The sequence below is a fragment of the Agelaius phoeniceus genome, chromosome 11 (genome assembly GCF_051311805.1).
Source record: "Agelaius phoeniceus isolate bAgePho1 chromosome 11, bAgePho1.hap1, whole genome shotgun sequence".
NCBI classification, from domain to species: Eukaryota; Metazoa; Chordata; class Aves; order Passeriformes; family Icteridae; genus Agelaius; species Agelaius phoeniceus.
The window spans coordinates 8999177-9027109 of record NC_135275.1 but is presented as its reverse complement, the minus strand read 5'-3'; the positions used below and the strand labels follow the sequence as shown (position 1 = coordinate 9027109).

The window sequence follows — 27933 nt, the reverse complement described above, 5'->3', positions numbered from 1 at the left end:
AAAACTTCTCTCCGAGGTTGCCGTGGTAACTGAAAGGTGCATCACGTTGCTCTGACAACCCCGAAACAGACAGGTTTTTGCCTGGCGGGCTCGGAAGCGGCAGGTTTTGGGGAGGGAGGAGCCCAGTGGGGTGAGGAGCAGGGGTGTTCAGCCCCGAGCACCCGAGGCAGAGACGTCTCCCTCCCCATAACCAGCAGCTGCGTCACTACCCCACCACAATTTCCAACCTCGCCCCGTCCATCTCTCCCCAGAAACAATGGAGCAAGAGGAATAAGGAGCTCCAAGCCCGACCATGCAGTCCTTGGAGAAGGTGGCAGGGTTGTGGGATGGGTTCTAGATTGGTCCATCCTGCTGTGGGCATCCCTGGCACTGCAGAAGTTGCTGGGAGCTCCAGCAGGCAGCCTGGGGACCTCTCTGCACCCTGTTTGGGGAGTGGGTTGTGCACCCAGCATTGCTTTGGGCTCCAAGACCCCAGGAGAGTGCCAGCAGCATTGTCCCAGTCCGTGTAAATCACTCTGCCACGGAAATAGCCCCAGTGGGGTTGAAAAATAGCAGGTGACTCACGCAGAGCAAAGGGTCCAAAATAGCCCCTCCGGAGCACTCCTAAAATTAGTTTCCCTCCCGGGAGGTCCCAAGCACTGTGTCCTTGCCAGGGCACAGCCGTGGTGCTGAGCCTGCCTGGCTGCTGCCACCATGGCCACTTCCCTCTGGGGCGCAGGGCTCCCTTTGCTGGTCCTATCCCTCCCATATCTCCTGAAAACCCACCCCTGGGTGTGACTGAGCCGTGCATCTCTGAGTCTCTGTCAGAGCTCTGTGGCTCCTGTGGCTGCAGGCTGTTCCTCGGGGGATGCCCCATGTAACACTCGCACACACCCGGCAAGATGCAGGCACCAAAAAACCCCAGCTTTGGAAGCTGTGAGCTAGCAGGGTACCAAGGACTTGTCCCCCATCCTGCTCCCTTTGCTCGGGTTTGGTGGGAGGGATGCCGAGGCAGCAGATCAGGTGTTTTCCAGCCTCGGTGAGTCCCGCAGACAGGCGGGTTTTCCCGCACCATCTCGCCCACCTCGCTGTTCCACCATGGCAGGGCAGCACCAGCTTGCTGCTCCCACCCGCTGCTGGCGCTGGGAGGCGTGGGGGGCCTGGGGGGACACACGGAGGGACCTCGGGAGCAGCATCCGCTCTGCTGGCATGGCCGGGAGTGCTCCCCATGCCGGGCCATCGCTGCTGCGCGGGGGAGCTGTACCCAGTTAATTAGAGGAAGGGATGAATAATTCCTTTTTATAATGCAACGTCGCACGGCAGATGCCGTCTGCCTCGGCGCGCCGCGCGCGGGAGCCCGCGATATTCTGCTCTCAGCAGAGTTATTTATACACTGGGACATTTTTCAAAGCGCCGCTTTGATGGTCTTCCACCAGCTCGGAAAAAAAAGTAGTCCATCCCAAAATAACCCGAGTGAAAGTCACAGCTCTTCATTACGCACAGCTTCAACCGGGGGGCTCGGAGAACAAAAACCCGTCACATTCCTCCCATCAAATCCACCCTTTTCAAGTGCATTTCAAACAGGTTCAAACCGCCGCCGCGGCGACCAGACGAGCGCTAATGATGCTGCGGGCACATCCCGCAGGGGAGACGGATGGGGCTGGGGCGGTGGGTTTCAAGCAGCTTCCAGAGCCGACAGATGTTTTGGGGTGCCCAGGACAGGGTCCTGGGAGGACTGCAATAGGATATGCTGGGGAAATGCAGTCCTTCTCTTGCCTGGTTTTTCGTGCTGCAGGAAGCAGTTTCTCTCTCCCCAAACCAGGCTTGGGAGGAGGGGAACAAACACCAAATACATTTTTCTTAGGAACTGGAGCAAAAAAGGCCCAGTCTCTGTTTCTCAATTGCACCTGCATGCACACACCTCTCAGGTCTGGTTGCTGCTAAAGGGGAAAAAAATGGGTGGAGGTAAAGAGATTTTTGTAGGTGGTGACAAATTCCTGTGAAAACGTTTTTGACATGAAATCGTCTCCCCTCCCTCCCCCACTCCCATACCTGGCAAAGGGCCTGAGCTGCTCACCCCTGCCAGCCCGCCGGGCTCTGTGTGGCTCACGGGGGCTCAGGTTTTCCCCATCGCCAGGCTCTGGCTCTCTCCCTGGGTCCCCAGGGCTGCCTGCAGCCAGGCTGGCACTGGCCCGCAGCCCCTCGGTGCCCCCGCCCAGCCCCCTCGTTTTCTCCATCCTCTCCGCTGCCCGGGGCTCAGCGCGGCTCCGGGGCTGCCTGCTGCTGATGGACGGCTCACTGCCGCAGGCAGGGAAGAGTCTCTGCTGGGAAAAACGTTTCTTTACCCTCCAAATCTGCACGTTCCAGCATTTCTGCAAGGCTGGAGCGGCTCCCCTGGGAGAGCCTGGCATTGGAAGATGCCCAAGGGCTCAGGACAGTGTGAGCTGCCTGGATAGGGGATAAGCATGCTGGATGTAGCCACAGGCCCCAGACTCCAGGATCCCAGCCCCCATCTGGTTTTAGTTTTTTCCAACAAGAAGAGCCCCCACACTCCACCCCCCAGGGCTGCAAATGGTGTCCACGTTGCTGCAGATGGCGAGTCAGTTAAAACCATCCTTTTTTTCCATCCTTTTTTTCCACCCCAGCAGAGAAACCTGGACCATGCAGTTCCCAAGCCAGAACCGGTCAAAACAGCATCCAAGTAGAGTAGTCAAGGGATAAGGGAGGATAAGGGACACATCTTCCCTTCCTCACCCTCCCTGGTGCTGTGGGGCTGGGGAGGAAGAGTGTCCAGGATGACACTGCCACTGGTGCAGGGCCACAGGTGTTCCATGCCAAGGGGCAGGAGAGGTGCTGGTGTAGTGAGCACCTGGAGCAGGGTGCCCACACCCTTCCCAACCCAACCCCCTTTATCTGTGCACCCTCCCCCCAGCTGTCCTTTTCCTGCCATTTGAGCATCCCACACAGGCAGGGTGCCACAGCAGCACCCACGGTGTGCTGGCAGGATGCTGCACCATGGCCCTGCCCATCCTCCCACCAGCGCCCCACAGCTGAAACCAGAGCCAGGTGGTTGTGGGGCATTTGGGTAAAATAGGGAAAACTGTTCCAGGGCAATTCCAAAGTAGTTAGGACACATTTAGTAACTCAGGAGAGGATGGACCAACATGGTGAGGAAGAGAAAGGGAAGCAGCCTGAGGCAGAGTGGGGAAAGGCACTGGAGAGGAGCAGGGGCATAGACATGGACACACAGGTGCATAACACTGACTGTGCCCCCTGCCCCAGGCTCTCCCATGGCAGCAAACACCACCTCCCCCTTCAGATGCCCCTTTGGCACCAGGATACAAACCCCATGGAGCTGTGGGTGCCTGGCTTTGGCTGACACTCAGCATGAGAACAGCCCGGGGTCCCAGCTCTCTCCATGCCTGTCCTGCTGGGCACAGGAGGCTTTTTGGCAGGGGGAATGCAGGAAAGCCAACCCAATCCGCACAGAGCCCTGGAGCCTCTGGCAGCCCCAAACAGTGGCACAAGGATGTGTTCCTGCCTGCAAGCAGAATTCCAGTGACAGTGCAGGAGAGCCAGGCAGGCCTGGGGCTGGCCATGCAGAGTGCTGAGCTCTGCCATGGGTTGGTAACTCCAGTGATTAGGGAACACTCAGGAGAAAAGCTGTTCACACTGATGGTTTGGCTGCATTCCTCGATTCAATTAGCACGCAGGAGCTCCAAAGGCCTCCCGGAAAGCCAGGGCATAGCAGCCTTGGGAGTTTAATATTAATAATGCTGAAAGCCAGCCAGAAAAATCCCAAACTTTGTAACTGCTCCAACAGGGGCCTTAGATTCTGCATATTGTAGGTGCTGGAAGGAGCTGCGGGCCTGTTGGAGCCGAGGCCCTAAAAGTCATCCTGCAGCTGCCCTGCTCCTGGAAGGAGCCCCTGGCTGCAGTCCTGATCCCATGTACCTATTGCCCATGGCAAAGGGCACAGGGTCCCTTTGAGTGTCCCCCCTTCCTCCCTAGCCTGGGGTCTTCACCAGCTCTGGGGCTTGGTGCCTTCACTTTTCCATTGTCAGCCACAGAGAGACCTTGAGGCTGCTCAGCCATAGGGAAACTGAAGCATGAGCGTGCAGTGAAGCTCTGTCCATCCAGGGACTCAGCTGCACCTCCTCCTGCCCCTGCCTGGCTACACAGGCCTCTCTCCAGTATGCTGTGTCCCTCTGCATTCCTGGTGGGACCAGCTTCAGCCCCCAGCACTTTGACAGTGGCCCAGCACCTTTTTGGGGCATCCTGGCTCAGGCTCAGCTGCTCAGCCCCAGTGGGATTGGCGCACTGGCAGCCCTGCAAGCCATGCCCAAGGCAGCTCCCCCCCTTGCTCCGAGGGGGATCCTGCCTTGTCACTGCACACTTCTGGGGCTGGCCCCATCCCAGGGCTTCTCCTCCCGCCCCCAGAGGTCGGTCCCCGGGGAGGCAGGGACACCATGTCCCTCTGGAGGCTGTGGGCCACGGTGCATTCAGTCACGAACAGCCGCACTGTGCTGCCTAAATTGGAGGTGCGGGTGCTGGCAGGCAGTGGTGCCTCCATGCCCTGCTCCAGCACCTGGCATGGGGTTCAGGGCCTGCCTGGGAGTGGGGGGGCTGCAAAGCCCCCTCTCCCCAGCTTCTCTTGTTCCCTGGGCACCCAGCAGCAGTGGCCTAACCCAGGAAAGTGGGTGGCTGCGAGCCCAGGACCCCATTAAAGCCTTGCTGCAGGAAGGGACCCTGCTTTGGGCATCCCCTTCTAGCAGTTATCCCCAGCAGCAGATCCCTGTGCCCCCATGGCATGCTCCTGGCTCCCCACTGCAACTGCTCTGCACGAGGTACCAGCTGGGGCCGGCTCAGCTCCAGGCACTGGGGCAGCACTTGGCTGCAGCAAGGAAGGAGTGAATCTGACAGAACACTGTGCTGTGCCCACTGCAGGCCCTCCCCCCGTGCCCGCAGCATCACCCCTCGTCAGGGGGATGCACTGGGACAGGGATCGATGGGCTGGGAAGAAGCTGAGCTACACAAATGCACTTTATTGATCCATTGAACCCACCTGCTGGGAAACAAACCCCCCCATTTACAGCCCAGAGCAGCAGAGCACTTCAGTGGCCAGCCGGGACACACTGGGAATGGGGAGAGGCTGCCAGAGGCACACGGGGCCCATCGCACTGCACCAGGGCTGCCTTCCCTGTCATCGCCCTGGGGGGAAGCTGGGGCATGCAGCCACACTTTTAGGTTGTTTCAAGCCACCCGGCTTCCTCTGTGGAGCCGAAGAGGGAATGCCACAGGCTAGGGCGAAGCCCTGGAGCCCCAGCGATTCTCGGCAGCCCGGCACAGACACTGTCAAGCTGGGCCACGCCTGCCACCTGGTGGAACGGCCTGGCCACTCCGGCAGGGTCCCCACGCCCTGCGGTCCCGGTCCTGATGCAGGGTGGGGGCATTTCCCAGTTTGGCTCATCCCAAGCCAGGCACCCCTCAAAAATCAGGCAGCGGTCTGACACTGCAACAGGGGCAGAGGTGCAGCCGCAGCAGCCAGCAAAGCAGGATTAACCCATTCCAAAAAGCAGCCAGAGGATGCTGGCCTTGACCCCTCGAAGGGCTTTGCACCAAGCACGGATGGTGAAGCTGCTCCTGCTTCATCCTTAGCCCTTCCTATTCCCACCTGGACAGCAGGAAAGCCCACTGCTGGCTCAGCTTTGTGTGGAGACTGAGCAAGACCCACAGCCAACAGCATCAGCAAAGGCAGAGCTCAGGGCTGAGAGGGGCTCTGATTATCCTGGCTCTTGTGAACAGGAGTGTGAACAAGGCACAGCACAGCAGAGAACAGAAAGGCAGTAACGGGACAGCTGCAGGACACCTCTGGGGAACCTCATCCTCCCATCACCGGGCCTGCAGCTCCCCCAGAGCATCAAGGCAGCCCAGAAGCCGAGGTGGAGGACACAAATCTTTCCAGAGCTGCCACACGTCACCCCCCTCCCTCCCCACCAAAGGGCCAGCAGGTAACACCCAGGGCTCTGGGCAAGTGCAGACACTGCTGCTGCACTTCTCCTGCTCCTCATTGATGGTAAGAAGGGCTACAGAGAGATCTGATGCTCCACCAGCCACCATCCAGGCTGGAGCTGTGAGAAAGATGCTGAGAACAAGGCACAGCACAGGGATGAAAGGAGGGAGGCGAGTGGAGAGCTGCATGGAACAGAGACTCCAGGATGAAGTCTCATCAAGGAAGAAGCAGAATGACAGAAAGGACAAGTAGCATTGGCAACTTAATTCTTCATTCACCCACCGAGAAACAGAAATAGGATAATTTTTGGATGTATTTCATTTGGAAATGAGCCAAATTGGCAACTAGAATCAAAGTCTTCAAAAAGTCTATACAAAGATGTATCATACAAAATGTACAGGAAAATTCTCCAAAAAAACAGACAGACAATACAACAAAAGGAGAGCAGAGACAGTTTGAAAGCACAGCTAACAGGTCCTGCTGCTGCTCCAGGGGGCAGGAGCAGCACCTGGACAACATGCTAGAACACAGAATACATTACACTATATACACGACCATATAAAGATCAGCCATCCCCTTTGGTCTAACCAGAAGCTCTCCAGCATGAAGCTGAGTCAGTTCAAACAGTCTGCTCATGGAAGTGTTTGTTACATGCTGAGCAGGGAACAACGTCCAAGGGAATGAAATGGTCAACTCTAAACCAAAGCCAGGATACAGCCAGGTCACCAAGGCTATGGAGTTTAACAGTCAGTTCTTGCTAACAAGAAGTGCTTTGCAGGCAGAGGGGTCACTCCATCTCCGTGAAGCGAGCGAACATGGCTTTCCTCACTGCGTCTTTGTATGAATCCGCCGTGGAGACGCCGTAGGAGCTGCCCTTGGCTCCCAAGCCAGCTCCTCTCATTCGTACCTGGGCCTGCAAGGGAAGGGGCACACTTCAGCTCTGCAGTGAGTGGCCAAACCACCATGAGGGCACCACCAAAAATCCCATCAACCCACCCAGCTTCCCAAGCCTCCCTGGGGATCTCTACAGCCATAAATACCACCATGGACACCAAGAGACTGGAGCACACGTAATACCCCATACCTCACACTACTCTGGCCCCAGTCCAACTGCGCAGATCAGCTCCTAACAGCACAAGCTGGAGCACAGGCAAAGCCAGGAAAGGCAGTAACTGGAGGGAGGGTAGCCCCTCCTGGTGTACTGGGGCCACAGTGCCTCAGGAGTCAAATGCCAAAGGGAGGAAGGCACAGCCTTGCCTCAGCTTCAGCATCTGATGGGACAAACATGAGCAGGAGCCAACATAAATAGAGGCAGCTTTACAGTGGCTGGTAGTTTATTCCTTCAGTTTTTCAGCAGTAAGTGCTTCTGGTTAAACAAGAAAAAAAACAACGGCACCAAACCTCCTCAAGGAGACATCCCTCTTTACTTACCTCAATGGGTGCTGTGATGCCCTGGCATTTTCTTCCCAAGCCTGAACCTTCCCTCCAGCCCATGGCCTGCAGCATCTTGTTCCCGATATTACTGTTGTCAAGGCCATCTTTAGTGGGCTGCTCGTAATTCCTGCAGGAAGAAGAGAAGAGTTAACAAGCCACCCCCACTGCTCATGGTGCACTGAGGCAGTTGCTGAGGAGCTCTCAGATACGTACACTGTGCCTGCATCGTAGACCTTCTTGCGCTTGGGCTCCGGCGGCTCAGGGATGCCGTACTTTTCCCGCCTCTCAGCTGCTCTGTCTCTGTATTTCATCTACACAAAGCAACTACAGTTAGCATGGATTTCAAGACACTTTTGTTCAGCTTTGGGCTATGGGAGTGAGATGAATGCCTGCTACTACAGAATGCTGTAGACTGCAGCCCACTAATTCTAGCACCACCGACGGCACAGCCCAAGACCCAAGTCCCCAGAGCACCATCTGAACCAGCACTGGGGCAGGAAGAGACTTGCAGGTTTCTAGTCCCAGTTTGGCAGCCTGAGCTAGAGTGGCTCATGGAATGAGCCTTCCATGCTAAGCCAGATCTGTGGGACACAGGACACTTCTCTCCATCTAACAGGGCAGCTCTGAACCTTGACTGGAAAAGGGGTTGGCTTACAAGGATTATCTCAAGTGACGTGTGTCAGGATAAGGAGAGCTCAACAGATCACCTGCACAGGTTTTCCATTAGCTACTCATCTGCTCATCTCAACACTGACCTCTCTCTCACGCAGCTCCAAGGCTTCAAGTTCCTGCTCGGAAAGCTTTGATCTCCTGTAGATATCCATGTTTTGCTGAAACAAGAGAGATTCACTTTAACAACATGAAATACACAGCAGTTCTTCTTAAATGAAGTAGCTGACTTTTGGGAGAGCAAAAATCCACCTGCAGATTTTTGCTTTAAGAGAAACAGTTTTCCAAACAGCAACATGCCTCGTGGTTTCGGTTTACACACCGACTTATGACAACCCCAGTGTTTTCCTCACTACATAGTGTAACTACCTTGTGCAAGTCAGACAGCTGCTGGTGACGAATCAGAGCATCTTTGTTTGGGAACTGCCTTCTACACAGCAGACAAGCCATCTTCTTCCAGTCAGTCAGCTTTTCCTCCTCGTTCTCCATTCTTTCCAGCAAGTCCTCATCATTATCGCTGTCACCACTGTAGGCAGCCACAAGGCCACGCTGAAAAGCAAAGACAGCATTAGGGGAGTGCAACAGTGCCACAGTTCAGAGAGCACAAAGAGGGAACAAAGGTTGCAGATGTGTATTACACGAGGAACAGCATGCTCCCATTACTAAGGATGAAATCACAGAATGCCTGAGGCTGGAGAGGACCACTGGAGGTCGTCCAGTCCAGCCCTCCTGATTAAGCAAGGTCCGCCCCTAGCACATACTGCTTGGGACTGTGTCCTGATAACCTCTGAGCATGTCTAGGAAAGGAGACTCCGGAGTCTCTCTAGGAAACCTTCCAGTGCTAGCTCTTTTTCTCATGTTCCCCTGGGTCAGGGATTCCTAAGGGCTGGCCTTGGCAGTGAAGACTGAAACAAAGGTGTTAAGTTGTTCAGCCTTCTCTGCCACCTCTGTTGCAGGGTCCCTCTCCTATTAAGTACTGGGCCCACACTTTGAAGTATTGCAACTCACAAGAAGTACATACCACAGCAGCTGCAAGACAGTTCCCATTAGCCAAACAATACTTCTAAGTACAGCCTACATAGAAGCCTCAAAATCCCAACTCAGCTCAAGGCTAAGAAGAATCACAGCTGTCCTGAGTGTATCTCAGTCACCCAACCTATTGCACTTGCACCACATCGCTGCAATCATCAGCACCACTTTTTACAGGAAATGCCATGGAAATCCAGGTTTGAAAGCAAGTCTTGGCTCGAGCTCCTCTACCATACTCACCTTTAGTGGATTTTCATCATCTCCATTTTTCAACACCTCTGGCAAGATCTGCTGTCGCTCAGACAGAGCTCCCTGGAAGAGACAAGAATGCCATGAGCACAGAGCTCTCTGTCACAGGAACCCCACCACATACCACTGCTGGCACCTTCACCTTTTTCTCAAAGAGGGCAAAGCCTGCATCTGCAGCTGCTGACTCCTTCCGCTCCTCCTCCCTGGTACTCAGTGGCTGGAAGCTGTTCTTGAAGTTCTCTTTCTGCTTGTTCAAACTCTTTGCCCAGCGCTCCATGTCTTTAGCAATCTGAAATGCAGAGTGGTTTGCTCACACAGCCCCTCTCAAAGCTATCAATCTCTTATGACACCCATTCAATCTCACACGCAGTTTCAGAACAAGTCAACCCACTACCTTTTATTTTTAAACCACAGAACACTGGATGCAGTGCAGGTGTTTCCCTGTATACACGTTCAAAGATAACACAGCTTGCTGCTTTTACTGTACAAACCCTTCTTATCAAGCTAATCCTCTATGTGATGGCTCAGTTATACTCCCACTGATCCTGGCAGGATTCCATAAGCACTCCTCCTATGCAGAGCTTATTTCTGCACTGAAGCCTTGCCAACTCCACCTCTCCTCAGCCCCCCAGAGTGCCTGCAAATTGAAGGCATGCACCCCACTGAATAACCTAGGATTTCCTTTCTCATGAGAAAAGAGACATATCCCATTCCACAGAGAAGACTTTATCCCAGTTATGATCCCATTACCTGTTGGGCTGTTTTACTTTTAGGCTTCTCTTTCTTCTCTTTCACTTCTTTGGTGGTGGTTGTGGTAGCTGTCTGCTGGTACGTGACACCTTCTGCTGCAGGCATGTAGGTCTCCTTTTCGCCATCCCAGTACAGGTACTGCTGGGTTAAGGCATTGTAGTAATACTGCCAGAAGGAAGGAGAAGCAGACAGTTAAACACCTCACACAAGCTCAGTGTCCACGGGAAAACCCAAACAAGCTGATTCACACTACTGCACCACACGGGAAGGCGTTTTGTAGAGTCCAAACAAGTTTTGCAGACTCCACAGAGGAGTCGAAAGGCAGGAAGTGGCTGAAGCCTCTGTCCCCAAACACAGGTGGTTCTGCCCAACAGCACTATGGAGAATCTTTTGCTTCTCCCAAGAGATGACCCACCAGAGCCCAGAGCTGGGTGCACTTTGCTGGGCACTCCGCAACGAAATAGCTCAGTTGCAGTGGCCGTGACAAGTGCTAATCCTATATGGGCCAAATGTGGAGGAAAATTAAGGAAAAGGAGAGAAAAATGCAGGGCTATACCAGAGGGAAATCAAGTCCCAGCCCTATACACACTGCTGAGAGTTATCTGCAACATTTGGTATGTTGTGCACTTCAAATGTCACTCACATGATGAGAGATAGGAAACTAATGGACCTTAACAGTTAAGACATGTGGGAAGAACTTGTGTTTACCTGGGAATTAGGATCATAGTAGAGCCCTGTTATAGGATCATAATAATATCCTGAAGATTCATCATATTGGTAGGTGGAAGTATCAGGGACAGCTGTAAAAAAATTAAAGCGTGGGACATGGTCGTTCCAGACGAATTCAGACAGGTATCTTTCTACATTTCAGGTAAAATTCGGAGATTATAGCAGCCACAACGGCAGACACGTCTGTAAAGGGCTCATGCAGCCAACGCTCTCCAGGGGCAGCTTCACCATGACAGGGTGATGGAGCACTTGGCCAAAGCTGAGCTTTACTGCTACAGTGACAGAAACCTGTCCCCAAGAGCAGCTCCCGAGCACTTACCGTACTTGGTTCCAGGCACTACGCCAGTCGGAGGAGCTGCCTGTGCCTGAGTGCTAGTGGTAGGTGGTGCTGATTGTGTCTGAAAAAAACCCAAACCACAAACCTCAATTAGAAAATCTGTCACCAAGAAAACAAGGACAGCGAGCCAAGGCGTGAGCAGCACACCCTACGCGTACGACAGCTAACTCCTCCTCACCAGCATGCTTGGCACTCACCTTTAGCAAAGAACAAAACCATCCCAGAGAAGAAATGGCAGGTGACCTATGACCACAAGCACGGTGACTAACCCACGGACACTCAGCTTTGCTGTACCACCCACTTAAAAAATCAAAGGCTACAGCTAAGCCACATATGCCAGGCTTTGAAAGCAAGGACTCATCAGTGCTGTAATTACCGGAGAGTCAGGTGAGTTTGTCTGCTGATTATACAGCTGAGGACTCTGGGACACGACTGCAGCTGTTGTTGTAGTGACTGGAGCTCCTGCCAAAAGAGAGCAGCAATGCATAAGCGAACTAATTTATAAAACTACTGCATCCTAGGGCTGAAATTACTTTGTTTATAGTTTCAGCTACTAATTCCAGCTCCAGCAGCCAAACAAGGCAATAAACGTTCTAAAGGAGATAGATACACAGTGGGTATCTTCTACCCAGACAAGGAATAGTTTCCTTTTCAGGAGGAAACATTCTGCTTCCAAAGTCAGCAATTCCTGGCCTCTACAGCTCTTAGTGCTGAACATTTGCTAGAGCTGCTTACACTGATAGCATAAGTTCAAGGCCTTTGTCAATAGTCTGAAATTAAGGCTGCTCTCTCATCTTGCATGAGAGGTTCCACTTCAACAAATCTGTTATAGCTCTCTAGTAATGCATCCTCATTCAGACATCCTGAGAGCAAAATGAGCCAAGTCGTCTTCTGCACAGCAAAACAACAATAATAGGCAAAATACTACTGCAAAATTTTAATTACAAACAACTGGTTCTAAGATGCTGGAAGCACTACCTGATATGGTAGCTGTGTCTGTGTCCAACACTCCTCCTTGATTTTGGTAGTACTGCTGATAATCCTGGGAATACTGCAAAGGGAAATGAATGACAACACAAGGTGAATAATCTGCATACCCGAATTATGACAACCTACTGCTTATAACACCATCTCTACTACTAACCTGGGCATACTGTGAGTATCCATCCTGTCCTGACTGGAGATAGCTGTAGTCAAGGGTGCTGCCCTCTCCAGTCTGTGGCTGAAATTTAAGAAGATAATATTTGTCAGGGACGGGTAAACAACTTTATTAAATAATTTCATGCACCCTAGTGCCTAGGCTCCAAACTGATTGTGTGCAGACCAGATCTGTCATGGCTGAATCTGCCATCAAACAATTAACCAAGCAGGTGGCCAGCAGGGCAATTACACGGTCTGCATTTTAATTTTCAGGAAAGCAGGACAATGAGTAACAGTCTCCAAATCATACCTGAGTGGATGACCACTGAGCTGCAGCAATGGCTGTACTTGCCACAGAGAAGGCGCTGACTCTGTTACCGTCTGGGAGAAGCAGGTCTCTGCAATCACAAAAATCAGGCACTTGAGTAAGTACTGCTTTTACTGAAGGGTCTCCCTATGCAAGGAGGTGGAGTCTGCCCTCACACATGGATTCCTTGGCAGTTAAAACATTCGGAATGTTTTATAACTTGAGCCAAAACATTGCTTGGCCAGTAAAGGAACTTCAGGTTCATTGTTGTAGAGTCAGTAACAAGTCAGAAGTCTCCAAGGAAACAAAAGTGCTGTGCACACAAACAGTTACAGTGTTATCTTCAGAGGATGGAAGGAACACTGCTCTGACTCTCCTGGTACACAGTGAAGAGCAGGATGCATGCAACACAAGTGACTTATGGGAAGCAAAACTTTGGAGTTAGAATAGAATAAGCTTAATAAAAGCATGGGTGACAAGAAGAAACTGTCCAATATAAAGGGAAAGGGTGGGTATGTGAATAAAAAAAAAAGCAAAAACCAAAAATGCAACTGACAGCTATCACACTCACTTTCTGGCACTCTTTGCAAAGTCAACACCAATTGTTTTGCCATCAATTTTTAGCGGTGGCTGAAGACTTTGTAAAATCTGTAGCAGTTGAGAAGCATCCTACAACAAAAAATACTCATTATTATGAAGGGCAGTTTACTGAGGGGGATCGAGAAGTCCCCCAAACTCCACCTTTTCATGTAGAGCCACTGAAAAGAGCTATAAATGTAAAACCCCCTCCATCTCCTCACATTACATACATGCAGAAGAGCACAGTGAGACCCCTGTTAGCACATGTGAAAATACTGAGCCTTTCCCTGGGTCAGTATTAAATATGTTCCAGAAGCTTAGGTTCATCAAGACACAAACTACTCCAAATGGGACAACAGCAAAGACTGAGATTAGGCACCTGTTTTAATCCAACCACCTTTCCTCTGATTAAAGCAGGTGCAAACAAATCACACTGCTGCTCAAGTTTGATATACAGACTCAATGAATCATTGAGGTTGGAAAGGACCTTTAAAATCAAGTCCAATGGTTAACCCAGCCACCACTATGTCACATCCCTCAGAGTCACATCCAGGAACAGAGACTGACTGCCCTTAACAGATCCCATACCAGATACGACCGCCGTGAAACTTAGGAGGCTTTTCTCTTACCTCTGCAATTTCCTGTGTTTCAATCTATGGCTGCTCCCTATTGCCCTATCCTATGTATCCTTGAGAATGTTTCTGCTGTCCTTACACCCTCCCACTGGATGCCGCCAAGAAGAGCAACATCTGCCTCCTCCTCTCTTCTCAAGGTGGAAGAAGCCTAACTCTGTGCACCTGTTCCCACACTGTATGCCCCAGATCTTAGAATCTGTCAACAAAGTATGATCCCACACCAGTACTTCTGCAAAGCATGAAGGCTGCAATCCAGAACAGAACTCTGCTACCAAAATAGACTTTCAACGTGCTCCCAACATCCCACCACCTTTCAAACTGCAGCTACATATTATCAGCTTTGACACACTGCATCCATCAACACTCCTTAAAGGGGGACAGTCCTTCAGACAGCTCAGGGCTCTAAATGCTGCAAGGGAGAGAAGGAGGTTAACCAGCTGTTTCTCTCCAGAACACCAGTAAAGTCCTCACCATGGCAGAAGACAGCTGCACAAATGCAAAGCCTCTGTTCTGCTGAGTCTGCTTGTCTTTGATGAGACGAATATTATTGACTGCCAGAGATGCATATGGAGACAAGGCAGTCATGATGGATTCCACCACCGTGTGAGGAGCAATGTTTCGAAGAATGATGGCTGAGGAGAAAAGGATGACATTAGCAGTATACACCATGGCTTTGCAGTGTTTCAAGTCCTTCAGCTGGCAGGCTGAGGTACAGAAAGGATTTTTAGTATGCGTGTTTACATTTCACATTCTAGAGTAAGTCAAAGATCACTTACTATCACAGTAATAATCCACAGACTGAACGGCTTCTGCTGCCCCAGGTGGTACCTCCTGTTCTGAATCTTTGTATGAAGAGAAAATATTTCAGTCAGGACATGGTTCATTCACTTCAAGCTCAGCATTTCATATTTCATTCACTTCATTTCAGCATTTCAGTCTAGAACCTACACAGAACTCTGGTTCGTACATAGGCCAGAGAGTTTCCCACAAACTGAACATGAAAGAGATGATGGTAACGTACCAAATTTGTCCGCTCCACAGCGGAAGCATTTGAGCCTCCTTCTGAAGTTGTAAAGGCAGCACTGTGACAAACAAGAGAAGCCCAGTAAGAACTTGGATAATTTTGGTAATGCTGCATTTGCTGTACACTAACAAAACCCAGTCAGTCACATAAAGTAACACAACAAAGCTAAACCCACCAGAATAATCCAGAACATCAAAAGCCACCCTTATCTGCACCACAGCTGCTTTCCAGAACATCCCAGCTACTTTTTCCCTAGTCATCCCAAATTAGTTATTTTAACTGAGTAGTCTTTGGCTTACAATCCCAAGTGTAGTCACAACATAGTCACTAAAAGCAGTGTTAGAAGGGAACACATGCTGGGGAATAATTTAACTTTATGGGGAGCAGGAGCAGGTTTGATTTAGGTGTCACTTTCTTTAAACCACTGAGCAAGCAGTGAGCTCTAGAGCAAGACAAACTCTCACACAGAAACATGTGTTGTACCTTGTTGCAGAGCCAATCCTCAAATTTAGGCCTTGGGTTGCTGTAGTGCATTGCAATCTGCTTCCCTTGGATCACCAGCTTTTTCTGCAAAAAAAGTGGTTTCAATTATTCCTGTATCAAGACACACATGTCCATTTTCCCATGGCAGAGCACCCTTCGGAGGAATCAGTGCTCCTGAATTAAATGGACAACATATGGGGAGGATGTGGAGGACAACCACCGCCACCTACACCCTGCCCATCCAATCCTGCAGAGAGGAGGACGAGGGCAGTAAGAGAATGGGATGTGGAGCAAAGATAAACAGAATCAGGGAGTGTAGAAAAAGCTGCCAAACACTAAACGCTGACATGGAACCAGAAAGTGTCTCGAAGGAGACAGAGTCCTAATCTGCTGCATTCAGATTAACACATTTTTAGGAGTCTCTTTGCCCCCACATTTCTATTCACTTCTGGTATAGCACTGAGAGACTTTTTAAACATGTCCTTAGGTGACTGCTTCACTTCGTCCCCTACTCCAAACACCCCAGACCTTTTAACCACATTTGGATTTACTTTTCCAAGCACACTTCAGAAGTGTCCCCTTGAAAATACAGTAATTCCTCCCAAAGGGACCCTGCTTAGACTTCTTGAAGGCTGGATTACAAGTGCCATCAACTGAAACATAACTCAAGAGTGGTTTCATTGGACTACTGCATCAGTTCAATTGGAAGCCTGCACAAGAGGTTTGTGTTCTTCATTCAGGCAAGAGCTCTCCAAAATGAGTAACTAGATTGCACGTGAAGCTTCTCCAAGGGTAGGAAAAGTTCATAATGCTTTCAGCATGTCCTCTCACTCTGACTTCAGAGGAGTTAGGAATTTACAGCTATTAAGAAGCCTTGACTCTCAGCCTCACGCTTTGCCAAGCGTGGGTATGCAGAATGACCTTTCAAAATATGGCTCTCAACATATTTTGGTCAAACAGGTGGAAGCACATGTGAGGAAGTGCATATTAGAGGCCACACCCCAGACACTGCAACGGCAGAACCATTTTTATAGCAGGTTGGCTTTCTGCAGAGTATCAGTGTCAGGACCAGTGGCTTTTCTGATAACAGGGTCTGACACAGATCTAGCACGTAGCATGAATAAGGCTCTCACATTCTGCACGACTGAATAGGGCAAAGCCATTGCTCCTACCGGCAGGAGGGAGGGTTGGAGGGCCCAGCACTCACTGGATGTGCACACATAGAAACAAGGCTGCTGGCATAGTTGCAATACATCGTTCTGTCATCTAACAGGCAGCAACCCGGCTGCTGGGGACAGGCTATGTTTTCCCTACTACTAAGGTGGTTGCTTACTGGAGTGAATTTGAGTATATTTCAATAAATTATGCATCAGTACAGCTTTGTATATATTAAAAAAAATAATTTCTGAAAATATGCCTAGCATTAATTTCTTGGTATTGGCCTTTCCCCTGTAGCCATCTGCCCTACTGAGCAGCGTGTCAGAAAACAGAATTTGAAAGCTGCTCTCTGGCTGGGGATCTCATCCATAGTGTGGGACATATGAAACACTATTCCAGCACAAGGCATAGACAACTTCCATCTGCTGGAACTGCCATGAATCCCATGATGGTGCCATTTCTTTATTGTAACATCAACAGAACAGAAAACCAGTCAATGTCGTCATAGGACCGCTGAATCAAGTATTCAGGTGCAAGAAAAAAAAAATCTGTGATTTGACACTTTGCTCGCTTTGAGAGTATTTCTAAGTTCTTTTCTTAAGATAGGTTATGAATACTCAGAAAAGTAGCGAAAGCAAGTGAAACTGTTTGCAGTGCTACAGGAAAATCTCACAGGAAAACAAACAAGAGGATTTAACTGCATTTTGGCTCCTTATCAAGTCATAGTAACAAAAAAGCCAAAATACCGAGCCTAACAGATGTGAGTTCTCACTGTCTGCCTAATTTAGTTAAAATGAATATGCTTTTTTCTCTAGAAGAGCCAGTTCCCCTCTTTAACTGGGGTAACAGATTATTGCCAAGAACTGACACTTCTCTTTCAGGGTTAATACCAATGCAACACAGAGATGTGGTGCTTTCTCTGACAACAGAGAAGGAAACATCAAGTGGAAATAAGCTAGAATGTTTTAATGAATACTAGCCAAATCTTCATAAGCCAATTAAATGGAAACCAAGTCACTTAATACAATGGCACCTTTTACCAAAGTAAAACTTTCTCTCCTAATTTTATCTTCTATATTACAAATTTTAATATATACAAAGCTTTTATTCTTTAAATCATTGTTATGGAACAAACCACTCCTTCCACCTCTATTTTTTCCTTTTTTTTTTTTTCTCATTAAACTGTACAGACTTGTTCCATTTTCAGGAATATCTAGACTTGGTGAGTGAAGCAACCTGATTGGCTTCCATCCAGCTGGTAGCATCTTGAAAGTGATAAAACTCCACGAAGGCGAAACCACGGCTTACACCTAGAGACAGCATTCAGATATAGACGGGATACTTGTGTTAGTCAGTTCCTTTAAAACAGGTGAATCTCTCTCCAACTGCTTCATTACTTCATGACAAAGCAGCTTTACAAATGCGACGTCAACTGCTGGGATCTGCTCGTTATTTTGCCATGGCAAGGAACCAAGCTGCCTTAACTGGCTACATTCACTCCATCTGAATCCATGTTTAAGGGTAACCATGCAACACACTACATACTATTAAATGGGTTTACACTATTATTACTTACCAATACCTGTTAACAAAACCCCCTGTAGACAGACTTCTTTTAACATGTTGACCAGCTATCTAAGTCTTCCAAAAAGCCACATTCCTTAGCCATGGCAAACCTTTTTTTTTTTTATTGCATGTGCTTGCAGTTTGGGGACAATTCTGGATACTCTTTTGGGCTGGGGAAGAGGAAGGTGATGTCAAAAACTGGATTAAGAGCTCTCACCTGTCTTTCTCTTCATCAGCCTCACGTCTGCAGGCTGAGGACCTTCAAAGGACTCAATAAGCTCACGAATCTGCAGGAGATTTTGATCCAACAGTTAAAATTTTCATAGCTTGGCAGACAGAAGTCACAGCAACCACCTACCTTGCAGTACCATGAAAGAGATACACAAAACAATGTTTTTAACACTATCTCAAAGACAAAGATGACATTTACTGAGAACCAAACAGTGGACTGATGAGCATCCAAGTCCATAACTGTAATCCTTGCTCAGGACACTGAATCCTCCAGAACCTGAATCCCTACGACTGTGCCTTCTCAGATTATTTGGTCAGTGTTCTCAGTATTTGGTCATATATCTTTGCTATATATATATATATATTTGCCATATATATATATATATATATATGGCAAAGACTGTGCATGATCCCACAATTTTAAGAAGAACACTGCTGGTATCCCTTTGCTCCTAGCAATGAAAAACAAGAAGCCTGCACTGCAAAGCTCCATGATGAATGTATTCCTAAGCCTCATGCTAAAGATCTCATCCTCTAGCTGACTCCCACTGGTTTTTCAGGATAAAGTAGATTTGTGAAGAACGTGCCATCAAAGCAAAAGCTAAAGAAATGTCAGTTCTTGCAGAGTAACAAAGCTGCTTTGGCACAGACAGCCTCAGCCACTGTGCAGAGGCATGGACAAAAAACAAACACTAACAAATTTTTAAAATCTAGAGCAGAAGACACAAGGTTTTTCAGCAGCTTTCACAGAATTCAAACTACATTACATACAAAAGGGCTGCTCAGCAGAATCAAACTTATCTAAAGCTGCCCATTTTTATGCTGACTGGAAATAATATCAGATGCAAATTATTTTTCCTTATGAAAAATTATTTAAAAAATTGTGTACATAACCAGAAGTAATGTTAACTTAAGAATTCAACTCTACGTTCCAAGATGCATTGTGTACACTCTGAGTCCAGAATTAAACATTCCTATAAATTATGTTACAGTTATTGCACAACTGTAGAGCTACACCATTATCTCAGAAACAAGAACTGTTCTAAAGTGTTCTGTGTAATGTCTGAGTGGGCTGTCTCGTTTGTATGCAAGAACCTACACTTGATTTCAAACACTCGTGAAAATGTTAGAGCACTATACGGTGATCAGGACCCCTCAATATCAGGAGGGTAACAAGTAATCAACGAAAAAGCAAAGGAAAAAAATCTCCATTGTAGAAATGGTGCAAATGTATTCTCTGTGTTAGCAATTAAGGCATATACACATCGAAGGCAGAGGCGGAGTCCTGACTGAAAACAAACTGGGATAGCTCAGCTTTTACCCCTCAAATAACACTGGAGTGCTTATAGCTTGGTAACCAAAATAACCCAGTAAGGAAAAAAAAACCTAAAAAGTTATCATACATAAGAAAACCTTAAAGCTTTAACATCTTTTTAATAAATACGTCAGACAAGCAAGCACCAAGCTCGTTAGTACTTGCTCCCTCAGCTCGGCAGCAGCCATTTTGACTCCCACAGCTGTGCCCACACAAAGCTGCTTTGTGCAGGGCTGTGCTCGGCTAAGGAGCTCGGTGACTGTGTGTGACCCCATCGGTCACAAGTTCTGGCCTCGATAAAGAGCAGAAAAACTGGTGATTGCCACCTCTTTGTCTCTGTCCCCCTCCCCCCTCCCTGCAGTGGAGCGAAGCAGCAAAAAAAATCTGCCTCTTCCCTCCCATACAGAAAAGCAGCAAAGAGCAGATAGTTTAAAATCCACTCTTAGGGCAAGCATCCGTGAAAAAACGAGAATTCACAGCTCGTTCCGTCTGAAAGGGACTGTTTAACATTGAACTGACCTCTATTACTTAACACTGGGAGTTTAAATGCTTTCAGGACTCAAAATGGCAGCGCGACAGCGCTGGAGACGGGCCACCATGATGCAGCGCTCAACAAAATGGCAGCAGCCGCTCCGGCACGGCCCTGCCCGGGGGCAAGGAAGGCACGGCCCTGCCCGGCTACTCACATCGTTCTCCGTGACCGTGATGGGGAGCCCACGCAACATGATGGTCTTGCTTTCTTTTTCATCGTTAATATCGTTCCTGTAGTCGTGCTCGCCGTAGTCGCCATCGGAATGGTACCCGTCCTCCGACTTGTCGCTGTTCCTGCGCTCCCGCTCCCTCTGGAAGCCAGCGGCCAGGGTTAGGCACCGCGATTCCTCGCAGTGTCCCCACAGTGCCACACGAACGCACGGTGACACCGACACCGCCCGCCGGCCCGGGGCTGCTCCGCACGGCCCCAGGCAGCGCTCCAGGCTCCAACCCGCTCCCGGTGCCCTCCGCCCCGCAGCGCCGGCCCCGGCCCCCGGCCCCGCTCACCTCGGGGCTATCGTAATCGCGGCTGTCGTAGTCTCTATCATAGTCTCGGCTATCGCGACTGTCGTAGTCTCGGCAATCCCGACTATCGTAGTCCCGGCAATCGTAGTCCCGGCTGTCCCGGCTGTCGTAGTCGCGGCAATCTCGGCTATCGTAGTCTCGGCAATCGCGGCTGTCGCGACTGTCGTAGTCTCGGCAGACCCGGCTGTCTCGACTGTCGTAGTCCCGACTGTCGTAGTCGCGGCAGTCTCGGCTATCGCGGCTGTCGTAGTCTCGGCTGTCGTAGTCTCTGCTATCGTAGTCGCGATAGTCATCGTAGCGGTCACCGCGGCGCTCCTCACTGGACCTCTTGTAGTCATCCCTCCGCCGGCTGCGGGACTCCCGCTCGTCGCGGTCCTCCCTCTCCACGATGGAGCCATAACGGCCGCTCCGCTCCGTCCGGCTCACCCTGCGGGGCACAGCGGGCCGAGCTCAGAGCGTGAAGCGCCCGCCGCGACCCCCACCACTACCCGCCTCCTCCCGTCTCTCCCCTCGCCCTCCCGCCGCCGCTTACCGCTTGTCCGAGCCCATGCCGCCGCCCAGGATCCGCAGACACCTGGCACAGCACGATCCAGCACCACACACCAAGCACACCCGCACAGTCCCTCTCGCTGCCTTGCCACAAAATGGCGCCTAAGGGACCGCCCGTCTTGTACCCAGCAGCCACCTCGCGCCCCGACTGGAAGCTTCCAATCGGGGCGCAGGCGCAGTGGCCGCGCGGCACGCCGGGAAATGTAGTTTGGGGAGTCGTTACCGCCATTAAGGGCCCTACAGTGCGGCCTCCTCCCCTCATGGGAGCGGGATGCTCCGAGCCCCGTCCAGCCTGACTGGACACTGCCAGGAATGGGGCAGCCGCAACTGCTGTGTAAAACAGGTCCCCGTGCCACGCCACAGTGCATTTCTTCCTCATGTCCCATCCAAAACTGCTGTCAGTTTAAAGTCGTTTCCCTTGTGCTATCACCACGTGCCTCATCCAAAGCCCCTCTCAAGCCGACTTGGAGCCCCTTTGAGGACTGGAAGGGGCTCTTAAGCTCCCTCTGGAGTCATCTCTTCCCCACAGTGAGGAACCCCAGCTCCTACCCCTGTCAACAGCTAAATAGTTTTCATGGCCTATGGTCCCTTTGGGAAGCCCCTGCCTCAGTTCAAAGTGAATAATTTCTGTCCCCAAGGGGGGACATGGGGCTGTACCCCCGCCTGCACTGCTTGGGCTCTTATGGCCAAGCCCAGGAGCTGCAAAGCCAACAAGACTTTGGCCCCAGCAACATTGTCCTCTTCATATTCCCAGCACCAAGGGCCCCTCTGCCCCCTCCCCATGGCACCAGCACAGTCCCTGCTCCTGCACAGCTGCTCCTCCTGGACCTGGGCCTTTCGGAGCACAGCTGGTACTGGCAGGAGCAGGCAGAGGCTGCTGGGAACCCTCCAAACCACATTCAATGCAGTCAGGTCCTCCTCACTGCCTGACTCTTAGCCCTGAGAGTTTGCTTGGGACCCAATAAAGGATATTTAACACTCAAAATGGTGCCATCTTTATTTTTTTTCAAGACAGTTTTGTTAATCTCAGAGCATGGCAGAGTGGGGCTGGCTGGAGAGAAGGGTGGGGTCAGGGTCACACCTCATCCACGGACTGCTTGGCAGAGCAGGCAGTTCAGACAGACAGTACAGGCAGTACAGACAAACAGCCAGCCAGCCAGGCAGTGTAGGTATTGCAGACAGACAGGCAGTGCAGTCAGTACAGACAGACAGTACAGACAGGCAATGCAGGCACTGCAGGCAGACAGTATAGGCAGTACAAGCAGACAGGCAGTGGAGCCAGCAACAGGCAGCTCTGTCACAGGGGGCATGCGCTGCCCGGAGGCGTCTCAGCTGTTTCCGCTGTCATCCCTGGGTGCTGCCTAAGGAAAAAGTTTCTCCTCTGGGCAGGCTGCCCAGCCAGCCTGAAGGCTCTCGGCCACTCCTCGGCAGGCAGCCCTGGGCAGCAGGAGCAGGTAGGACACAGCCGGTCCCCCTGTCCCCACTGCTGTCCTCCTCAGCTGGGACTGGCAGGGACACAGCACACAGGGGCTGTCCGAGCTCCCTCCTGCCCAAATCAGAGCATTTCACTGCTCGTGAGAGCAACTGGGGAGATGTATTTTGTGTCTGGTGGTGTGTGGTTGCATTGTTGCATGTCCCCTCTTGCACGTCCCTGGGGGCACAGAGCTGGCCGAGCCCTGGGGACACACTCCTGTGGATTGGGGGTTCCTGGTGAGGGGAGGTGGGGGCACAGCTCCCCTGTGCTCCCCCTCAGCTCTGTGTCTCTGGGCTCTTTCCACTCTGGGTTCCCTCAAGGGCTGAAGGGTGCTGAGAGGCTCTTCCACCCACCCTGAACACAGGGAAAGGATTGTGGCCAGAGGTCCCATCCCCTCCTCCAGCCCTGCTGTGGGCTGAAAAAAAGGGAAAGCAAGGCACAGCCCACTGGACTTTCCCGGAAGGGCAGCATGGCATTTCTCACCTCTCCCTCTGCTGTCTCCAAGGATTTTTCTGGGGGATTAAGGCTGTGCGGACCGGTGACAGCAGGGGGGGCTCAGTCATGGCTTCCAAGCGCCAAGCTTCCTCCTCGAAGCAGCCAGACAGCAGGGAGAAGAAACCGAAAGTGGAAGAGGAGGATGACACCTGGAGCTCCACCTTGGCAAGCCTGAAAACTGCTCCCAAGGAGAAGCCACCCGCCACAATTGATGGGCTGTGCCCCCTGAGCTCAGCACTGGGTGCCCGGGTGAGAGCAGGGCTGAGCTGCTCAGAGGGGCAGGGGTGGGAGGCTTGGGGCAGTCTCAGACCAGCCCCTGCCCCGGTGACACAGGGGCAGCCCCAATTTCCCTTGCAGACCCCGTGTGTTCCCACTGGGACATTTCTGCACCCTCTCCTTCCCCAAACGCTCCCAGGTGCCAGCCCAGGCCATGTCACTTGCTGTAGGTCTATGAGGACTATGACTGCACCCTGAACCAGACCAACATCAGTGCCAACAACAACAAGTTCTACATCCTCCAGCTCCTGGAGCACGATGGTGCCTACAGTGTGTGGAGCCGCTGGGGCCGTGTGGTGAGTCCACCCAGGCATCACTCATCCCCTGCACCTCAGATGGCCCCACCTGCTTTCAGAGCCCCAAAAATTGAGGGTGAACCCAGTGGTCCCTGGTCCCAAAGCAAGCACCCAAGTGTCCTGCTATAGCACTTTAATGGGGGGCTTCAAGGACTTTTCCCCACACAACACAGTCAGCCTGTCTGGGGCATGTGGCACCTGTCCCTGCAGTGAATGTGAGTGTGACAGCCTGGCAAAGAGTCCTGGGGTGTCTTCCTGAGCTGGTGGCTCAGCATATTCCTGCTCACTGCCCCACAGCCTTGTGATCACAGCCCCCCTTGTTCCTGCCTGCCTGCTTCCTCTGGCATGGGGCTGGTGGAGCAGGGATGCAGGGGAGGTCCTGACCACTTCTCTCCACTGCCAGGGAGAGCCAGGCCAGTCCAAGCTCATGCCCTGTGCCTCCCTGGAAGCTGCCAAGAAGGACTTTGAGAAGAAGTTTCGAGAGAAGACCAAGAACAGTTGGGCAACAAGGGAGAATTTTGTTGCCCACCCAGGGAAGTACACGCTTATTGATGTGCAGCCAGGGGCTGGGCAGGAGGTGGAGGCTACACTCAGGGTGAGTACTGAGAGCTTGTCACCATGGTGGGATGGTCCTCATTGCACTCCTGGCCCACTGAACACCAGGACATCCAAGAGGGTCAGCAGGATGAGATGGGTTTTGAGGGGGGTCTGGGTGCTTGCTGAAGCAGCTTGCTGACAGAGACTTGGGATTAATGGGTTAAAATGGAGTGGGAGGGCATCCTGAATGAGGAACATGGCCTTGTGGGTGGCCATGGAAGTGGAGGCAGCACCTGCCCATTGCTTTGCTGCCCCAGGACCGGGCTCTCCCCACAGAGGTGGGCAGCCCTGGTGCTGTGCTCCCACAGCCCCTTGCAGGCCCACAGCTGATGTGGGGTGTCTGCAGGTGGATGCCGTGGATGGGGACAAGGTGTGCAAGCAGCGGGTGCTGCCCTGCACCTTGGACAGAGCCACGCAGGACCTGGTGTCCCTCATCTTCAGCAGTGACATGTTCCGGGATGCCATGCAGACCATGAACATTGGTAGGAGGTGGTGGCTGATGGGTGGCATGGGCTCTGTCTGGGGGTGCAGGTGGGGAGGTGAACGGAGCAGAGGTGCTGGTGGTTTTTAGAGCATCCCCTCTGATATCCTGGCACCTGATGGGGCTGTGGACACACCATGCTGGCTGCCCACACTTGCCCATGGTGATACTGGAGGTTCTTGGAGGTTGCTGCAGGGCGAGTGGGGTGGATGGGTTCACTTTGTCCTTCCCTGTAGATGTGAAGAAGATGCCTCTGGGGAAGCTGAGCAAGCAGCAGATCGCGAGGGGCTTTGAGGCACTGGAGGAGCTGGAGGCAGCTCTGAGGGAGCAGCCCCCCCAGGCCACCTGCCTGGAGGAACTCTCCTCGCGCTTCTACACCATCGTCCCACACAACTTTGGGCGGGCACGGCCGCCCACCATCAACTCCCCTGAGCTGCTGCGTGCCAAGAAGGACATGCTGTTGGTGAGATGCCAGAGCACACAGTGCCTGACATCCCTTCCTGGTGGGGCAGGAGCTGCTGGCAGGAGGCTGGGCTTGCCCCGGTCCCTCAGCACAGTGCCCAGCACTGGTGCTGAGGATGTCCCTGCTCTGTCCCTGACAGGTGCTGGCTGACATTGAGCTTGCACAGAGCCTGCAGGCACAGAAAGAGAAGGAGGAGGAGGAGAAAGAAGTTGCCCATCCACTGGATCAGGATTATGCCCTGCTCTGCTGCCAGCTCTCCCTGCTTGACCCATCTTCCCGGGAGTACCAGGTGCTGCTTGTGCCACAGTGTCCCATAATGGGAAACAATTATGTCAGGCCTGTGGGCACCCCAAAGGTTCCTACAGTCCCAGGGGGACCATGGGCATTGCTGAGATAGCTGTCTGGAGTGACACAGCTTTTTTGCCTCCCCCTTGGCAGCTGATCCAGAACTATGTGACGCAGACTGGGCACAAACTCCACATCCTCAACATCTGGCAGGTGGCCCGAGATGGTGAGGTGAGGAGGAGGTGATTCTCCCATGTCACAGTGGGGAAGCCATGGTTGCACTCCAGGATTGCTTTAGGGCTACTCCACCCAGGAGGGCATTCAGCCCAGCTGGCCAGGGCCAAACAGGCACCCACTCTCCTGCCCCTCCAGCCGGGCACTGGGGCTGGACTGGGGAGGTGGGTGGCAGTCCTCCACCCCTGTGCACCCATGTGTCCCTCTGTGGACAGCCTTTATGTCTGCATCTCTGCAGGATGAGCGTTTCAAGGCCCACGAGCTGCTGGAGCACCGGCGGCTGCTGTGGCACGGCACCAGTGTGGCGGTGGTGGCGGCCATCCTGAGGAGCGGGCTGCGCATCATGCCCCACTCCGGCGGCCGCGTGGGCAGGGGCATCTACTTTGCCTCTGAGAACAGCAAATCAGCCAGCTATGGTGAGGGTCCTGGGATGGGCTGGGCTGCTTGTGATGCCCACAGGGTCTGTGTGAGCCTGGCTGCCTTTGCATACCCCCTGCCAGGCAGCTGTGGGCTTGCCAAACCCCTTCCCTCCCATGGTGATTGGTCCTTGTGGTCCAGCATGGCCTGGGCACAACCAGATGGGAGTGCCAGGGATGGTGCTATCATTCCCATCCCTTTCTCCCATGGCAGTGGGCTGTACATCTAAGAAAGTCGGCATCATGTTCCTGACGGAGGTGGCCCTGGGCAAGCCCTACCGCATCACCCGCGATGACCCCACGCTGTGTGAGCCACCTGCTGGCTATGACAGTGTCCTGGCCTGCGGCCGGACAGAGCCGGGTGAGCTGGGAGCAGGAGGGCTGTGGCAGCTCTGGGGCTGTGCTGCACACAGGGCAGGGGGGAGAGAGGCCAGATCTCAGGTTTCATGTGGTGCTGGGTATCTTTGGCCCAGATCCTGCACAGGATGACGAGGTGCTGCTGGATGGCAAGAAGGTGCTGGTGTGCCAGGGCAAGCCCATCCCCATGCCTGCCTACAAGGACTCCTCCTTCAGCCAGAGCGAGTACCTCATCTACAAGGAAAGCCAGTGCCGGCTCCGCTACCTTGTGCAGCTCCGCTTCTGAGGGTGCCTGGGAGCACCCTGGCCATGGCCCAGCACCAGGAGGTGACACTCATCAGCCACGGTGATCTGGATTCTCTGGCCACCCCACCTGGGGCTTGGAGAGGGACAGGCTGGCATGGAGACTGAGCTTGCTTTGACTGTCAATAAAAGCACTGTGCCTCGCGCCGGGTGCTGCTCTCGCTTTCCTGCCCAGCAAGGCAGGTGTAGGGAAGGGTGTCAGTGGGTCCCTGAAGGGATGGCATGGGTGGCTCTTGAGGGGCTGAAGCCTTCACATGAAAGCTGCTGTCTTTGAGAGCCAACTGCTCTCATCACCTTAGCAAGGCACACAGCTCATGCCTACCCTGTGGCATCAGAGCTACAGAGGATGAGCAAGATCTGCTGCCCTGCCTGGGCATGGACAATTACATCCATCCATCCTGAGGGCGAGTGCTTGCCCTCCCTCTAGTGCCATGCCTCATGCCATGTCTGCTGTCCTGCCCCAGCCTGGTACCCATGCCAAGCCCCTCTCTGTGTTAACGTGTGCCCCTTGAGCATGTCCAGGTGCTCAGGCTGCCAGGGAAGGGCAGCTCCCAGCTGTGTTACCCTGATGCCCCTGGGTATCAGTCACCCTGTGATACCCTGTGACAGTGGAGATGATTTGCTGCAGACCTGCCTGTAGCTCTGTCCCTTGAGCCCAAGGAAGGGCTGAGGTGTTCCTGTGGAAGGATCAGGCCTGGTGCAGTGGGTGGCCATTCAGGGGGGCACAGGGCTCAGGAACCCCGATCCCCCCTTCCTGAGCCCCCGCCGGCTGCTAGGACCCAGCAGCTGTGCCCGTGGGACTGCCACGGGTGCAGGCAGTGCAGGCAGTGCCGGGAGTGACAGCTGGTGCCATCCGCAGCTGGCGGGCTGCAGGCAAACAGGATGACGAGCGGTGACGGGAGCGGGGATGGGCGAGCGTGGCCTCACACAGGACCGGCAGCCCCGTTCTGCCGCGGGAGCAACGGAACCAGCAACACCAGCAAGCAGGACCCCAGTGACGAGAGGAGCATCACCCATGTCCCCA

At 52.4% G+C, this 27933-nt stretch overlaps 2 protein-coding genes across 3 annotated transcripts; one reads left to right on the top strand and one right to left on the bottom strand.

Annotated features, from left to right (window-relative positions):
- Positions 1-6241: 6241 nt before the first annotated feature.
- On the bottom strand, positions 6242-21373 carry RBM5 (RNA binding motif protein 5). Its single transcript, XM_054640434.2, has 24 exons — positions 21216-21373; positions 20666-21110; positions 20314-20469; positions 18299-18368; positions 17752-17825; positions 15358-15441; positions 14872-14932; positions 14627-14692; positions 14322-14482; positions 13208-13305; positions 12640-12727; positions 12334-12411; positions 12168-12240; positions 11566-11651; positions 11172-11250; positions 10832-10923; positions 10124-10288; positions 9516-9662; positions 9365-9436; positions 8465-8644; positions 8182-8256; positions 7640-7737; positions 7424-7553; positions 6242-6905 (listed from the first exon to the last, which is right to left on the bottom strand). Exons 1-24 carry the CDS (start codon positions 21230-21232, stop codon positions 6780-6782), a joined length of 2721 nt encoding a protein of 906 aa, XP_054496409.1. The 5' UTR covers positions 21233-21373; the 3' UTR covers positions 6242-6779.
- A 1090-nt stretch (positions 21374-22463) lies between these two features.
- PARP3 (poly(ADP-ribose) polymerase family member 3) lies at positions 22464-27806 on the top strand. Of its 2 annotated transcripts, XM_077184751.1 has the most exons (12): positions 22464-22686; positions 23212-23450; positions 23648-23773; positions 24177-24368; positions 24717-24852; positions 25088-25314; positions 25454-25603; positions 25753-25830; positions 26072-26249; positions 26464-26610; positions 26723-26933; positions 27769-27806. In XM_077184751.1, the coding sequence occupies exons 2-11, from the start codon at positions 23268-23270 to the stop codon at positions 26890-26892; spliced, it is 1587 nt and encodes a 528-aa protein (XP_077040866.1). In that variant the 5' UTR covers positions 22464-22686; positions 23212-23267; the 3' UTR covers positions 26893-26933; positions 27769-27806. The 2 variants fall into 2 exon arrangements, with proteins under 2 accessions (XP_077040866.1, XP_054496230.2); XM_054640255.2 differs by lacking the exon at positions 27769-27806 and having other exon boundaries at positions 26723-27051.
- The last annotated feature ends 127 nt before the right edge of the window (positions 27807-27933 follow it).

Bases quoted from the DNA above. Each gene is read 5' to 3' on its own strand.
- RBM5 (XM_054640434.2), bottom strand. The intron at 12,728-13,207 runs GTGAGTGTGATA...TTGTGATTGCAG, and splicing joins TTTGCAAAGAGTGCCAGAAA to AGACCTGCTTCTCCCAGACG. The intron at 12,412-12,639 runs GTATGATTTGGA...CTTAAATTTCAG, and splicing joins CTCAGTGGTCATCCACTCAG to CCACAGACTGGAGAGGGCAG.
- PARP3 (XM_077184751.1), top strand. From the start codon at position 23,268: ATGGCTTCCAAGCGCCAAGCTTCCTCCTCGAAGCAGCCAGACAGCAGG. The intron at 26,250-26,463 runs GTGAGGGTCCTG...CTCCCATGGCAG, and splicing joins CAGCAAATCAGCCAGCTATG to TGGGCTGTACATCTAAGAAA. The intron at 26,611-26,722 runs GTGAGCTGGGAG...TCTTTGGCCCAG, and splicing joins CTGCGGCCGGACAGAGCCGG to ATCCTGCACAGGATGACGAG.